Source organism: Pseudophryne corroboree, chromosome 10, assembly GCF_028390025.1.
Source record: "Pseudophryne corroboree isolate aPseCor3 chromosome 10, aPseCor3.hap2, whole genome shotgun sequence".
NCBI lineage: Eukaryota > Metazoa > Chordata > Amphibia > Anura > Myobatrachidae > Pseudophryne > Pseudophryne corroboree.
This window is the reverse complement of record NC_086453.1, coordinates 163,533,835-163,550,629: the sequence shown is the minus strand read 5'-3', so window position 1 is coordinate 163,550,629 and position 16,795 is coordinate 163,533,835. Positions and strand designations below refer to the sequence as shown.

General features: G+C 46.8%; 1 protein-coding gene across 2 annotated transcripts in view; it reads right to left on the bottom strand.

Annotated features, from left to right (window-relative positions):
* The window catches only part of CBL (Cbl proto-oncogene), a 334,599-nt gene extending 320,533 nt beyond the window's left edge, over positions 1-14,066 (bottom strand). For both annotated transcript variants that reach the window (XM_063942916.1, XM_063942917.1), the window contains exon 1: positions 13,732-14,066. In XM_063942916.1, the coding sequence (XP_063798986.1) occupies positions 13,732-13,872 (141 nt within the window). In that variant the 5' untranslated portion in view covers positions 13,873-14,066. The remainder of the gene's footprint in view (positions 1-13,731) is intronic.
* Between the last annotated feature and the right edge of the window lie 2,729 nt (positions 14,067-16,795).

Sequence of the window (16,795 nt, the reverse complement as noted above, 5' to 3'; positions counted from 1 at the left end):
TGCTGTTGTAGCACTTCCCGAGCTAGTGCTACTCCGATCAACAACTGTTCCCTGGACCTCGCCTTTATAAGGAGATCGTCCAAGTACGGGATAATAAAAACTCCCTTTTTCCGAAGGAGTATTATTTCGGCCATTACCTTGGACAGACCAAACGGCAACGTCTGGAATTGGTAATGACAGTCCTGTACCACAAATCTGAGGTACTCCTGGTGAGGAGGGTAAATGGGGACATGCAGGTAAGCATCCTTGATGTCCAGCGATACCATGGAATCCCCCTCGTCCAGGCTTGCAATCACCGCCCTGAGCGATTCCATCTTGAACCTTCTTATATAAGCGTTCAAGGATTTTAAATTTAAAATGGGTCTCACCGAACCGTCCGGTTTCGGTACCACAAACATTGTGGAATAGTAACCCCGTCCTTGTTGAAGGAGGGGTACCTTGACTATCACCTGCTGCGAATACAGCTTGTGAATTGCCTCCAGCACTGCCTCCCTGTCTGGGGGAGCTGTCGGCAAGGCAGATTTGAGGAAACGGCGAGGGGGAGACGTCTCGAATTCCAGCTTGTACCCTTGAGACACTACTTGTAGAATCCAGGGATCCACCAGTGAGCGAACCCACTGGTCGCTGAAGTTCTTGAGACGGGCCCCCACCGTACCTTGCTCCGCCTGTGGAGCCCCAGCGTCATGCGGTGGACTTAGAGGAAGCGGGGGTGGACTTTTGTTCCTGGGAACTGGCTGTATGCTGCAGCTTTTTCCCTCTACCTCTGCCTCTGGGCAGAAAGGACGCGCCTTTAACCCGCTTGCCTTTCTGGGGCCGAAAGGACTGTACCTGATAATATGGTGCTTTCTTTGGCTGTGAGGGAACATGGGGTAAAAATGCTGACTTCCCAGCTGTCGCTGTGGAAACGAGGTCCGAGAGACCATCCCCAAACAACTCCTCACCCTTGTAAGGCAAAACTTCCATGTGCCTTTTAGAAGCTGTATCTCCTGTCCACTGCCGAGACCACAACCCTCTCCTGGCAGAAATGGACATTGCGTTTATTTTAGATGCCAGCCGGCAAATATCCCTCTGTGCATCTCTCATGTATAAGACTGCATCTTTAATATGCTCTACGGTTAGCAATATAGTGTCCCTGTCTAGGGTATCTATGTTTTCCGACAGGGAATCTGACCACGCAGCTGCAGCACTGCACATCCATGCTGAAGCAATAGCCGGTCTCAATATAATTCCTAAGTGTGTATATACAGACTTCAGGATAGCCTCCTGCTTTCTATCCGCAGGCTCCTTTAGGGCGGCCGTGTCCGGAGACGGTAGTGCCACCTTTTTTGACAGACGTGTGAGCGCTTTATCCACCCTAGGGGATGTCTCCCAACCTGTCCTCTGGCAGGAAAGGGTACGCCATTAGTAACTTTTTAGAAATTACCAGTTTCTTATCGGGGGAAGCCCACGCTTCTTCACACACTTCGTTTAATTCATCAGATGGGGAAAAACCACTGGTAGCTTTTTCTCCCCAAACATAATACCCTTTTTTGTGGTACCTGGGGTAATATCAGAAATGTGCAACACATTTTTCATTGCCGTAATCATATAACGAGTGGCTCTATTGGAATGTACACTAGTCTCATCGTCGTCGACACTGGAGTCAGTATCCGTGTCGACATCTGTGTCTGCCATCTGAGGTAGTGGGCGTTTTAGAGCCCCTGATGGCTTTTGAGACGCCTGGGCAGGCACGGGCTGAGAAGCCGGCTGTCCCACATCTGCTATGTCGTCAAACCTTTTATGTAAGGAGTTGACACTGTCGCGTAATTCCTTCCACATGTCCATCCATTCAGGTGTCGACCCCGCAGGGGGTGACATCACGTTTATCGGCACCTGCTCCGCCTCCACATAAGCCTCCTCATCAAACATGTCGACACAGCCGTACCGACACACCGCACACACACAGGGAATGCTCTGAACGAGGACAGGACCCCACAAAGTCCTTTGGGGAGACAGAGAGAGAGTATGCCAGCACACACCAGAGCGTTATATAATGCAGGGATTCACACTACACAAGTGATTTTACCCTATAGCAGATAGATCGATATATAGATATATATATTTTTTTTTATTTGCGCCTAAATTTAGTGCCCCCCCCTCTCTTTTTTACCCTATGGAGTCTGGAAACTGCAGGGGAGAGCCTTGGGAGCGTCCTTCCAGCGGAGCTGTGAGAGGAAATGGCGCCAGTGTGCTGAGGGAGATAGCCCCGCCCCTTTTTAGGCGGACTTCTCCCCCCCCCCCCCCCCAGCGCCCTGCACCCATCAGTGACCGGAGTGTGTGGTGTGCCTGGGGAGCAATGGCGCACAGCTGCAGTGCTGTGCGCTACCTTGGTGAAGACCGGAGTCTTCTGCCGCCGATTTCCAGGAACGTCTTCTTGTTTCTGGCTCTGCAAGGGGGACGGCGGCGCGGCTCCGGGACCGGACGACCGAGGCTGGGCCTGTGTTCGATCTCTCTGGAGCTAATGGTGTCCAGTAGCCTAGAAGCCCAAGCTAGCTGAAGCAGGTAGGTTCACTTCTCTCCCCTCAGTCCCTCGTAGCAGTGAGTCTGTTGCCAGCAGATCTCACTGAAAATAAAATACCTAAAATATATTTTCTTTTCTAGGAGCTCAGGAGAGCCCCTAGTGTGCAACCAGCTCGGCCGGGCACAAAATTCTAACTGAGGTCTGGAGGAGGGGCATAGAGGGAGGAGCCAGTGCACACCAGGTAGTCCTATTTCTTTCTTAGTTGTGCCCAGTCTCCTGCGGAGCCCGCTATTCCCCATGGTCCTTACGGAGTCCCCAGCATCCACTAGGAAGTCAGAGAAATAGAATTACCGGTGAGTAAATTCTTATTTTCTCTGACGTCCTAGTGGATGCTGGGTACTCCGTAAGGACCATGGGGATTATACCAAAGCTCCCAAACGGGCGGGAGAGTGCGGATGACTCTGCAGCACCGAATGAGCAAACTCAAGGTCCTCCTCAGCCAGGGTATCAAACTTGTAGAATTTTGCAAGTGTTTTAAACCCGACCAAGTAGCAGCTCGGCAAAGTTGTAAAGCCGAGACCCCTCAGGCAACCGCCCAAGAAGAGCCCACCTTCCTTGTGGAATGGGCTTTTACCGATTTAGGATGCAGCAGTCCAGCCGCAGAATGCGCAAGCTGAATCGTGCTACAGATCCAGCAAGCAATAGTCTGCTTTGAAGCAGGAGCACCCAGCTTGTTGGGTGCATGCAGGATAAATAGCGAGTCAGTTTTTCTGACTCTAGCCGTCCTGGAAACATAGATTTTCAGGGCCCGGACTACGTCCAGCAACTTGGAATCCTCCAAGTCCCTAATAGCCGCAGGCACCACACTAGGGTGGTTCAAATGAAAACGCTGATACCACCTTTGGGAGAAATTGGGTACGAGTCCTCAATTCTGCCCTGTCCATATGGAAAATCAGATATGGGCTTTTACATGCTAAAGCTGCCAATTCTGACACACGCCTAGCCGAAGCCAAGGCCAACAGCATGACCACCTTCCAGGTGAGATACTTCAACTCCACGGTTTTAAGTGGCTCAAACCAATGTGATTTAAGGAAATCCAACACAACATTGAGATCCCAAGGTGCCACTGGAGGCACAAAAGGGGGCTGAATATGCAGCACTCCCTTAACAAATGTCTGAACTTCAGGCAGTGAAGCCAGTTCTTTTTGAAAGAAAATAGACAGGGCCGAAATCTGGACTTTTATGGATCCCAATTTGAGGCCCATAGTCACTCCTGACTGGAGGAAGTGCAGAAATCAACCCAGCTGAAATTCCTCTGTAGGGGCTTTCCTGGCCTCACACCAAGCCACATATTTACGCCATATGCGGCGATAATGTTTAGCTGTCACATCCTTCCTAGCTTTTATCAGCGTAGGGATTACTTCATCCGGAATGCCCTTTTCCGTTAGGATCCGGCGTTCAACCGCCAAACGCAGCTGCGGTAAGTCTTGGAACATACAGGGCCCCTGCTGTAACAGGTCCTGTCTGAGAGGCAGAGGCCATGGGTCCTCTGAGATCATTTCTTGTAGTTCTGGGTACCAAGTTCTTCTTGGCCAATCCGGAACGATGTGTATTGTTCTTACTCCTCTCCTTCTTACTATCCTCAGTACCTTGGGTATGAGAGGAAGAGGAGGGAACACATACACGGACTGGTACACCCACGGTGTCACTAGTGCGTCCACAGCTATCGCCTGAGGGACCCTTGACCTTGCGCAATATCTTTTTAGCTTTTTGTTGAGGCGGGACGCCCTCATGTCCACCTGTAGCTGTTCCCAACGATTTACAATCAGTGTGAAGACTTCTGGATGAAGTCCCCACTCTCCCGGGTGGAGGTCGTGCCTGCTGAGGAAGTCTGCTTCCCAGTTGTCCACTCCGGGAATGAACACTGCTGACAGTGCTAGGACGTGATTCTCCGCCCATCGAAGAATCCTTGTGGCTTCTGCCATTGCCATCCTGCTTCTTGTGCCGCCCTGGCGGTTTACATGGGCGACCGCCGTGATGTTGTCTGACTGAATCAGCACCGGTTGGTTTTGAAGCAGGGGTTCCGCTTGACTCAGGGCGTTGTAAATGGCCCTTAATTCCAGAATATTTATGTGTAGGGAAGTCTCCTGACTTGACCACTGTCCTTGGAAGTTTCTTCCCTGAGTGACTGCCCCCCAACCTCGGAGGCTTGCATCCGTGGTCACCAGGACCCAGTCCTGTATGCCGAATCTGCGGCCCTCAAGAAGATGGGCACTCTGCAGCCACCACAGTAGAGACACCCTGGCCCTCGGGGACAGGGTGAGCAACCGATGCATCTGAAGATGCGATCCGGACCATTTGTCCAACAGATCCCACTGAAAGATCCTTCCGGGATCATGCCCAAGAACAACAGACGCGTCGCAGGAATCGGCTGCAACTTTGGAATGTTCAGAATCCAGCCGTGTTGTTGCAGCACTTCCCGAGATAGCCAGCGTAGCACTAACAACTGTTCCTTGGACCTCACCTTTATAAGGAGATCGTCCAAGTACGGGATAATTATAACTCCCTTCTTCCGAAGGAGTATCATCATTTCGGCCATTACCTTGGTAAATACACTCGGTGCCGTGGACAGACCAAACGGCAACGTCTGGAATTGGTAATGACAATCCTGTACCACAAACCTGAGGTACTCCTGGTGAGGTGGGTAAATGGGGACATGCAGGTAGGCATCCTTGATTTCCAGTGATACCATAAAATCCCCCTCTTCCAGGCTTGCGATAACCGCCCTGAGCGATTCCATTTTGAACTTGAACTTCCTCAGATAAGTGTTCAAGGATTTTAAATTTAGAATGGGTCTTACCGAACCGTCCGGTTTCGGTACCACATACATTGTGGAATAGTAACCCCGTCCCTGTTGAAGGAGGGGAACCTTGATTATCACGTGCTGAAGGTACAGCTTGTGAATAGCCGCCAACACTACCTCCCTTTCCCTGGGAGCAGTTGGCAAAGCTGATTTGAGGTAACGGCGAGGGGGAGTCGCCTCGAAATCCAACATGTATCCCTGAGATACCACTTGTAGGGCCCAGTGATCCACCTGTGAGCGAACCGACTGGTTGCTGAAGTTCCAGAGACGGGCCCCCACCACACCGGGCTCCGCCTGTGGAGCCCCAGCGTCATGCGGTGGACTTAGTGGAAGCAGGGGAGGACTTTTGTTCCTGGGAACTGGCTGTCTGATGCAGCTTTTTTCCTCTACCCCTGCCTCTGGGCAGAAAGGAAGCGCCTCTGACACGCTTGCCTTTCTGAGGCCGAAAGGACTGTACTTGATAATACAGTGCTTTCTTTGGCTGTGAGGGAACGCGAGGTAGAAAAGTCGATTTTCCAACTGTTGCTGTGGAAACCAGGTCCGAGAGACCGTCCCCAAACAATTCCTCACCCTTATAAGGCAAAACCTCCATGTGCCTTTTAGAATCAGCATCCCCTGTCCACTGCAGAGTCCATAATACTCTCCTGGCAGAAATGGACATTGCATTAATTCCCGATGCCAGTCGGCAAATATCCCTCTGTGCATCTCTCATATATAAGACTACGTCCTTTATATGGTCTATGGTTAGCAAAATAGTATCCCTGTCGAGTTTATCAATGTTATCTGACAGGGTGTCGGACCAAGCTGCTGCAGCACTACACATCCATGCTGACGCAATTGCAGGTCTCAGTATAGTACCTGAGTGTGTATATACAGACTTCAGGATAGCCTCCTGCTTTCTATCTGCAGGCTCCTTTAAGGCGGCCGTATCCTGAGACGGCAGTGCCACCTTTTTTGATAAGCGTGTGAGCGCTTTGTCCACCCTAGGGGATGTTTCCCACCGTACCCTATCCGTTGGCGGGAAAGGGTACGCCATCAGTAACTTCTTAGGAATTACCAGTTTCTTATCAGGGGAACACCACGTTTCTTCACACAATTCATTTAACTCATCAGATGGGGGAAAAGTGACTGGCTGCTTTTTCTCCCCAAACATAATACCCTTTTTAATGGTAACGGGGTTAATGTCAGAAATGTTCAATACATTTTTCATTGCCGTAATCATGCATCGGATGGCCCTTGTGGACTGTACATTTGTCTCATCCTCGTCGACACTGGAGTCAGACTCCGTGTCGACATCTGTGTCTGCCATCTGAGGTAGCGGGCGTTTTTGAGCCCGATGGCCTCTGAGACGCCTGGGCAGGCGCGGGCTGAGATGCCGGCTGTCCCAAGGCTGTCACGTCATCCAACCTTTTATGTATGGAGTTAACACTGTCGGTTAAAACCTTCCACATATCCATCCACTCCGGTGTCGGCCCCGTAGGGGGCGACATCACACTTATCGGCTCCTGCTCCGCCTCACCGACACACCGCACACACACAGGGAATGCTCTGACTGAGGACAGGACCCCACAAAGTCCTTTGGGGAGACAGAGAGAGAGTATGCCAGCACACACCACAGCGCTATATAATACAGGGATGTACACTATACTGAGTGATTTTTCCCCTATAGCAGCTTATTTACACAGTTTTGCGCCTAAATTTATGTGCCCCCCCTCTCTTTTTTACCCTTGAAGTCTGGAACTGCAGGGGAGAAACTGGGGAGCGTCCTTCCAGCGGAGCTGTGAAGAGAAAATGGCGCTGGTGTGCTGAGGAAGATAGCCCCGCCCCCTCAGCAGCGGGCTTCTCCCGCATTTTTAAATGTATAATGGCGGGGGTTAATGCACATATACAGTTTATCAGACTGTATTATGTGCTTTTCGCCAAGTAAGGTAATCTAATTGCTGCCCAGGGCGCCCCCCCCCCCAGCGCCCTGCATCCATCAGTGACCGGAGTGTGTGGTGTGCTAAGGGAGCAATGGCGCACAGCTGCAGTGCTGTGCGCTACCTTAATGAAGACCGGAGTCTTCAGCCGCCGATTTTCAACTTCTCTTCGGTTCTTCTGGCTCTGCAAGGGGGACGGCGGCGCGGCTCCGGGACCGGACGACCGAGGACTGGGCCTGTGTTCGATCCCTCTGGAGCTAATGGTGTCCAGTAGCCTTAGAAGCCCAAGCTAGCTGCAAGCAGGTAGGTTCGCTTCTCTCCCCTCAGTCCCACGTAGCAGTGAGTCTGTAGCCAGCAGATCTCACTGAAAATAAAAAACCTAACAAATACTTTCTTTTCTAGGAAGCTCAGGAGAGCCCCAAGGGTGCATCCAGCTCTGGCCAGGCACAGATTCTAACTGAGGTCTGGAGGAGGGGCATAGAGGGAGGAGCCAGTGCACACCAGATTTAGTACCTAATCTTTCTTTTAAGAGTGCCCAGTCTCCTGCGGAGCCCGTCTATTCCCCATGGTCCTTACGGAGTACCCAGCATCCACTAGGACGTCAGAGAAATAATTAAAAAAAAAAAAAAAAAAAACACACACCACAACAACAACAACAACAACAACAACACAACCTCAGATGTTCGTCCCCGTAATTTACTTTTCAGATTGGCCTACTCAAAATCAAGGTGTAGGTTCCCCCCAGTGCCTACACCCTGATTTTGAGTGGGCACCACTCAGGGAAAGGGGTGGGAATGCATATGCACCTAGGCATACCACTCTAGTTCAGCCATTGGGTCAGGGATATGCTCGAGTTGTGTAAGCAGCGATAGGGTGCAGCAGAAGCTAGGACTCACGGATATGTCATAGCAGACAGTCAGTACCGTCTGATGGTTGCACCATTATGTTTCATTTTATTTCTCTGGGGTGTATTATATCTACTTTATTATTATGAACTAGGGAGAAATTAGATTAAGACATGTAATTTTACTGAATGTAAAGTAGCGCTAGAGATGTCCCTGTACGGTGCTAGACACACCCAAAAGGCGGTGCACCCCCTAATAAAAATTAGCACACGCCTATGTTGACAACACGATGCGATTAGGACGCACAAAGACTGTGCTGATTAATTTTATATGCGACACCAGTATACTGTGTGCGAGAGACTGTATATAAAGCACAACGGAACTTGTATTGGAAAAAAGCTGCAGCTGCTACATTGCCGCATTTTGTATACAGATTCAGAAACCTTCACATATCAAATTAATCAGCAGTCTACTATTGCATCCTAGCCGAATTGTGTCATGACTAAGACGCATCTTCACCCCCACCCCACAAAAAAAAAAAAAAAAAAAAAAAAAGGGGAAGGATATCAGACGCTAGCAGAGTCTTACAGGACTTTGTGCACCAAGATAGCTCTGTTTGGCATAACTGCACCAATGATGTATGAGGACCCAAGGCAGCATACTAGGAAAGTGGAACTGAAAACAACCAGGATGTCCGCCTCTAAATAACACTGAAGGATCAACTCAATTACCTGCAAGTGTGACTATGCACCACACTTATGAAGGCCACAGATTGTTGTTTGCAATCCCATACAAACATCTGCAAGACCAGAGGGAGATGAGGAGCTTTTACATTGGCATTTTGACCCCAACTGAATCAACCCAAAAGAATGAATAAGGGGGCTAATTCAGGTTGGATGGCTCCTGCGATGCTCTGTGCAGTTTCCAGATTATCGAGAAACGGCACATGCGCAGGACCCGTTCTGCGCATGTGCTGAACGGTTCCTGCAATCACATTGCAGGATTGCAAACGCCTCTGCCTGACTAGCAGAGGTGTTATGGGGCAGTGACAGAGGCGGCCAGCATTGCCAAGAAACGGGATCTCAAATGCAGCAAGGTGTTAACGCCTCATACTGCAGTTGCATTGCTATGGATTGCATTTGCAAAGCTGCTCTGAGCAGCTTCACAATTGCAATCCATGCTGAATTAGGCCCAAAGTTTGGAAACATTAATTGAGGAAGTTTCCCTCCCCCACCCGCCTAAAGAACGGAGTAATTTTACTACACTTAGCATTTAGACATCATCCTACTTTAAATAATTTAAAAATTCTACTTCAGATATTTGTAATTTTTTAACAGATTCTTTTTAACGTGTGTATGTTCTGTTAAGTGGGTACTTGCACATGTCTCATATGCTTTTGGATAATTAGGCAGAGCATACGCAGTTTTAAATATTTTAGCAATTCTTACCAAAAACGTGTCAGAATTGACAGACACAAAAGAATTGTTATCTTTAGGCTTCAGTGTAATCATCTTTGCTACAATATTTACAGTACTTACAGTTAGACAAATTGAGATCCGCTAGTTGTGATAGTCACTGGACCCACAGAGAATCGAACCAGGAAAACCACACTATTCTGCCAGCAATACCATACAGTATTATTGATATGATTTTTCAAACTACTAACATTTCCAGCAGTGATCTGGGAAAATCAACCCACCGCATGCACATAGTGCATGTTTTGGGTGCGAATATGATGCGCTGCCCCACGGGTCGTACATATGATCAGTAGATACCGGTCTCCAACAGTTGCGAAGGTACAATATGTCATACAGTGCAAAAGCACAGTACAATCTATCGCACAACGGGGAGCTGGCAGGCGAGGTGGGTTGGCTGGCATCTAATGCGAGTCGTCCTAATGTATGGGCAGTATAATGGTGTGTACACACTGCAAGATAAATCTGTAAAATTTTGAATATAGTCAAATTCTTAAGGAAAGTTAGTACATATCTCAAGGTGTTAGCCAGCTTGCGATACAGATCCGATCCATGCTCCCGTGGAGTCGGTATTGTAAGGCAAGATAAACTGTGCAGGCAAGTCAGTCAATCTTGACTATCTAAAGTACTATCTAGTACAAAAGTATAGTCAAAATCGTACATAGAGAAAATCTTAGCACAGATAGTCAAAATCTGTACTATCTGTGCGAGTTCAAAGGAAATCGCATAGTCAAAATCAGGCATAGCTTTAGACAGATAAAGAATGCTGTATAAGGAGGCCAGGAGATTAGCTGCTTTCTTTAGGGGACAATAGTACAAAACAAACTGGATACTAGATGCACCTCCGGTGCAATAATAATATTATATATATAGTAATAATAATAGCACCCCAATTCTGAAATGCATGGTCTCACTCCCAATGCTGCTTGCATAGAAGGGAGGGGGCAATAGCTTACCCCTGAAGACAACAATAGCACAATGGACTTCAAGCGCAAACAGAGATGAATATCAAATTTTTTATAATATTATATATATATATATATATATATATATATATATATATATATATATATATACACACACACACACACACACACACACACACATACACACTTCTACTAATTCTTGACAGGCATCGAATATGATATTACCTTGTATACAAAACAGTCCAATATATATCGCAGGAATCACTAATGCAGGCCAAAATTTCTGAACTCCTAAAGCGCTTTAGGAAATGTAACACTTCCACGGATATTCCGAAAATTATCAAATCTTCAATTTTTCAAAAAATATATCTCAAAAGTCTTAAGTGTGGCCACACATCAGAAATGTAATTATATTATAACAAGATAACAACTACCCATTATATATCAGTCGGACTGATCCATGTAATGCTTCTCAATGGCTGAGATGGAATGATAGATATTGATATTATAAATATGAGGAGCTCCTGTACAGAAAATGATCAGAATAGGCAAGTATTCAATTACTGAGCCAAAAAACCCTAATTAATGGAAGTCAGGATGAGTTATTTTGCTGCGGAGTGCGACTGTCTACTCTGGTAATTACCAACACATACGACCCCCGGCTGTGTACCCTGCTGAGACACCGTGCAGGTGTGAGTTGAGTCGGAGTTATTGTGCCGCCAGGTCAGATAGATCTAACTGCTTCGGCTTATTACATCACCGGAAGAAACATACTTACCAGAGCCCGCTGCTGTGTACTTTGCCGGAGCGTGTCCTCGTTTGGAGCCGGGACGGAGGTAACTTGCCTTTAGGTCGGACGGACATCATCTGCAGTATACTATTATATATTCTAACAAACTGAGCACTTCAGTAATTGAATACTGCAGACTTACCTATTCTGACCATATTCTATACAGGAGAAGGGGGAGGGGGGGGGGGGGGGTCAGGATGTTGCTGGCGACGTGCGGGAATGTGCATCGGCAGCAACCTAGTGCATACACACTGGACGATATCATGAACAATATTTACAAATCTTCTAGCTGCGCTTTTTGCAAAGTCATTCAACATCCAATTGATCATCACTGGACAAAATATGAATACTGTTCAAATGACAAGAATAAAAAAAATAAAAATAAAAATCCTATCACTTCCAAATAAATTATGACATGCATCTAAACTTTGTAACAACAGAGCAGCTCCTTAAGGCTCTAAACAGGAACTTACTGTATGCAGTTCAATATGTAAAATGCAGTTCAACTATTCAACTTCTCCAAAACACTGCCAGTTGCAGTTCTGAATCCAGTCAGATTTTGCAATCTCATGAAGACACCATCTTAAGGTTATGGTTTAAAATGTATTTGTAAGTTCCAAAAAGAAAGGATCTCATAACAGCCACATAAATCCTCTCTATAAAACAGTACAACGACTGAGAAACAGGAAGTACAAAGGGTTTATTATAAAGTTAACAGGAACCACTGTTATAAAGAATAAAAAGAGAAAAGTGAACCATCTTGTGTTATACAAAATGCTTCAGTTAAAAAACATTAATGGGCCCTACACACTGGGCGAGGTGAATGGGCGATATGAACGATCTCGTTCAGTAAAGAATGATAAAATTGTTCATATTGCTCAGTGTGTATGCATCAACGATAAGCAGCCCCGTGATCGTTCATCATTGATCTATCGTTGTTTTAACACGCAAGTCAATTTGGACAATATAGATGTAATGTACATCGCATACCTCCCAACATGACCCTCTCCAGGAGGGACAGAATGCTCTGCTCCTGGACTTCCCTCTTAATTTATGATTGCCATCACCTGTGCTGAAACACCTTTCTTATCCAATAGCCTGTTCAACACAGGTGTAGACAATCATAAATAAAGAAAAAAGTCCAGAAGCAGAGCATTGTGTCCCTCCTGGAGAGGGTCATGTTGGGAGGTATGACATCGCCCAGTGTGTAGGGCCTTTATGGGTGGGAACACACTAGAATGATATTGGGCCAATTTGTTGTTTCCGCCCAAAGCAGAACGACAAATCAGCCATTAAGTAAAGTGTGCATGTCCGATTTGCACGCTCCCAATGTCACAGACGACATCTGGTCAGCTCTGGTGCAGGATCAACCAGAAGATATCGTTAACGACACCATGCTGCACGTTAGAACGCACTGTAGTTCCCTGTATTGTGCAAATGTGTATGTACTTGTTGATGCAGGGTCCAGTCGCCTGTCTGATCATTCAGATACTCCTGGTTCTAATGTGTAGCCAGCCTTAGTCGAGAATTCAATTAGCCGTGGTAAATTAATGCATGTAAATATTCAACTGTGCTCCCTTTTTCATTAAATAGTCTTGCTTACATTAGTGTTCTAATGGGCGCTAGTATACGGAATCCGTGAAAAGCTCACGGGTTTGTGTTAACATGGTCTCAGGATCAGTTAACACGCTAGTTACCAGGGATTTTTTTTCCACCCACTGAGGCAGGTGGAAAAAATATCCCCGATAACTCCTTGTTTCAGGGCTAATTGGACAACACCAGGTAATCAATTAGCCCACAGTACTCTACCCGCAGCTAATTGATTTCCAGCCTAAGTATTACAAGAGAAGCATAAGAACACTACTGCTGGTAAAACAGTACCAGCATCAGATACAAAAATGAAACAAATTGGGTCAGCCCAAGGGCTGTGACTAGCATTACTGCCTCATACCCTGAGGTCATGAGTTCAATGACTGATCAAAGCTCCATCTGCAAGTTTGTATTGTATCCTGTGTTGGAGAAGGTTCATACCAGGTGCTCCAGTTTCCTCCCACACAGTCTAAAAACATACCGGTCTGTTAATTCAATTAAGGCAAAGAAATTAACCCTACTATGTATGCATTTATATCTGTACTGATTGCAAACTCCTCCGGAGAAGGGACGGATGTGAATGGAGAAACATTCTGCACGGATATGTAAAGCCACACACAGGTCCGGCTATAAACCCCTTGGCCTTATACGACTTTTTTTTTAGAAACAGAATACATTTAAGGCACAATACATTTGTGGCAGTGTCATCTGCATAAGAATACTCTCGGGAGAAAATGCAGGTGACTTATGACGTAACAAAAGTGGTACACACGGGGTCTGAAATCACATATGCATACCAAAAATACAAAAACCGAAAGCAGACCTTGTCCATAAGCTTCCAGCATTTCTCCACAGTCTTCCGATCCACTGCCCCGGGCTGAGCTGCGGGGTGGTGGTGGTGTGGTTGGAAGGCGTCTTTTACCAGCCCGATCAGCCCGCCGCCTTTCCGTAGATTGGTCGCCATGGTGAACGAGGACACGGAGTATGCGGATACCGTATAACACCTCGGCGCCCCCCAATGAACGCCGGGGAGGAAGGGGGAGCTGATGGATCTCCGGGGCCCTACACCGCGTCGTCACTTCCGCCTTTCATGAGACGGGAGCGCGTACAGCCATATGAGATGATTCCGCATGCAAAACTCCGCCCAGGACGCTCATAGAAAGCGAAAAGCACTCGATTGGATGATAGCCTAGGAAATACCATATATGGATAAAACGAGACGCATGCGCAAACGAATTTTAAAAAAGTACATTGATTCTCCATTATTAAAGTGGGCAAGTAGTTTGAAAGTGCTATGTTCGCAAGTTGTTTCACTAGTGGTTTCCCGCATACAAAAGTTTCCATACAAAAGGAATCTCTATCATTAATACTAATTTAGTAAACTAGTTACTAATCTTCCAATGTGACCCAGTTCCAGTTCATCATGTACAAATTGCTCTGTGTTCAAATTTCCCATTTGAACTATTTTTGCAGTAACCTAGGTTGAATGGTAGCGTCTAGTTTAGCTTTGTGGAGAGGACCTTTCCCAATACATTAGCACGAATTTGTGTTTTATAAATACCCGAGTGATCCAACATAGAAAAATAGTTTTATATTTACTTTACAGTTAAAAAAAAATTTGGTGAAAATACATACTGTTTTATAGCAATAATTAGAAATGAGCGAAAGTGGCACCAAAGTGACACCTGGTGCGATTGGTCAGATTCCGTTGGATGTGCGTTGCAAAAAGGGGATTGGCTTTCTTTGAGGGGTGTGGCTTTGCATCCCGACCACCATTTCCATCATTCCAGGGTCCGGGAGATGCACACTGCCCCTGGAGACTGCTGTGGTAGCAGCATACCTCCCAACATGACCCTCTCCAGAAGGGACAGAATGCTCTGCTTCTGGACTTCCCTCTTAAGTTATAATTGCCATCACCTGTGCTGAAACACCTTTCTCATCCATTAGCCTGTTCCACACAGGTGCCGGCAATCATGAATTAAGAGAAAATCCAGGAGCAGAGCATTCTGTCCCTCCTGGAGAGGGTCATGTTGGGAGGTATGTAGCAGTGCCGGCTCCTACACTGTGACAGGAGCTGGGTGCTGTATGTAATGCTACAGTGCAGCACCCGGCTCCTGTCACTTAGCAGAAGCCTGCATTAGTCTAATTATGTCACAAATGTTACCCAAATAATGACATTTGTGAAGGCATCTGCTCCAATTGTGAAGCCAAAGTTAGCAGAGTTAGGCAGAGGTGTAGCTAGGCGCCATAGTGCCTGGATCAAGAGTATGTTTTGGCGCCCCCCAACCCCTGTACTGAAATGGGGGCATAGCCAACATGTGGTGGCATGTTACATTTAGAAAGAAACAATATTTAAAAATCCTAAATTGGTGACAGGGCCAGTTCTAAACCTTGTGGAGCTCAGGGCGAAAGTTTCCTTTGGGTGCCCCCCATGTTTAAAAAAGGGTCAGTGCTGGTTGAAGGCTTGAAACATCAATATAGGGGTATGGCTTCATTAGGAAGGTGTGTGGCCACAGTACAGTACCAATTCACATTACACCGCAAAGTATTGTCCATTATTCATGTTACGCCACACAGTAGAGCCCCTTATACATATTATGCCACACAGTAGAGCCCATTATACATGTTACACTATGGTTGAGCCCCTTGTACACATTACACTATGGTAGAGCCACTATGGAAGTAGCTGTATTTTACTATTTACATGTTTAATTCAAATACATTAAAAACACTATATACTGAATGTGTCCCGACTGACCTGACCTCACAACCCCCAATTCCTCAATGAAAATAAAGCCCTAAATGTGATCCCCACAGACCTGAAACCCCCCAAACTCCCAATGAAAAAAATGCACCAAAATTTCCCCCCTCCCCGATTTGATAATCCCCCAAAGCCTCAATGAAAATAATACCCTAGAACTGCCGTCCCAGACCTGATAATCCTGCTATGCTTCAATGAAAATAATGTTCCAGAATAGCCTGAGGGGCAGAGAGAGGTGCTGAAGCATCCGGGGCAGAGAGAGGCAGAAAGCCTCTTCCTGAAGCAGCTGGGGTACAAAGAGTTGCTGCAGCAGCTGCAGAGAGAGCTGCTGCCGCAGCTGGGGCGGATAGAAGTGCTACAGCAGCCGGGGCAGAGAGAGGTTCTGAAGAAGCTGGGGTAGAGAGAGGTGCTGCAGCACCTAGGGCAGGGAGAGCTACTGCAGACAGGAAAGAGAGAGGTGCTGCAGCAGCGGAGGCAGAGAGTGGTGTTGCATGACAGAAGTAACTCTGTTGCACATTCTCTGAGTCTGAGTCAGTGTATGCCACATCTGCTTCTCCTCCTCCTGCTCTGTGGCTGCCAGTACAGTGGCGCACAGGAAGGTAGTGACTGACAGAGCGTCCATTAACTTTTTTGGCGCCCGGAGCTCGCTTTCCGCTGGAGCCACCCTCGCTACACCCCTGCCTCAGTGTAAATATTCAAAGAGATTAGTTAAGGCAACTATGGCCTATAATAAGGAGATATGAGGCACCTATACCTCAATATAAGTATCCAAAGAGATTAATTAAGGCAGCTGGAACCTGGTGCTATCATCAAAATTGCAAAATATAACTGTATAATTAAAAATAAATGGCCAGTCTTATATATGCATATATAGTTGATACAACAGTGTTTATAGCTTTTTATAAAAAAAAAAACAACAACAACAACACACATCCTATTGCTGAATCTAAGGTAAAGTTGGAGAGAGGAGTGCAAAATGTGGCTAGGATACAGGGAAGAACTCCACTTCTGCTGTCCATTCGTCTTGCCAAAGTGGTACTGGAAGAAGAATGAGAGAGGGTGGGCACCCCAACCTGGCCAGAAGGAAGATAGAAGAAGTATAAAGTGTTTGGAACCACACCGATTA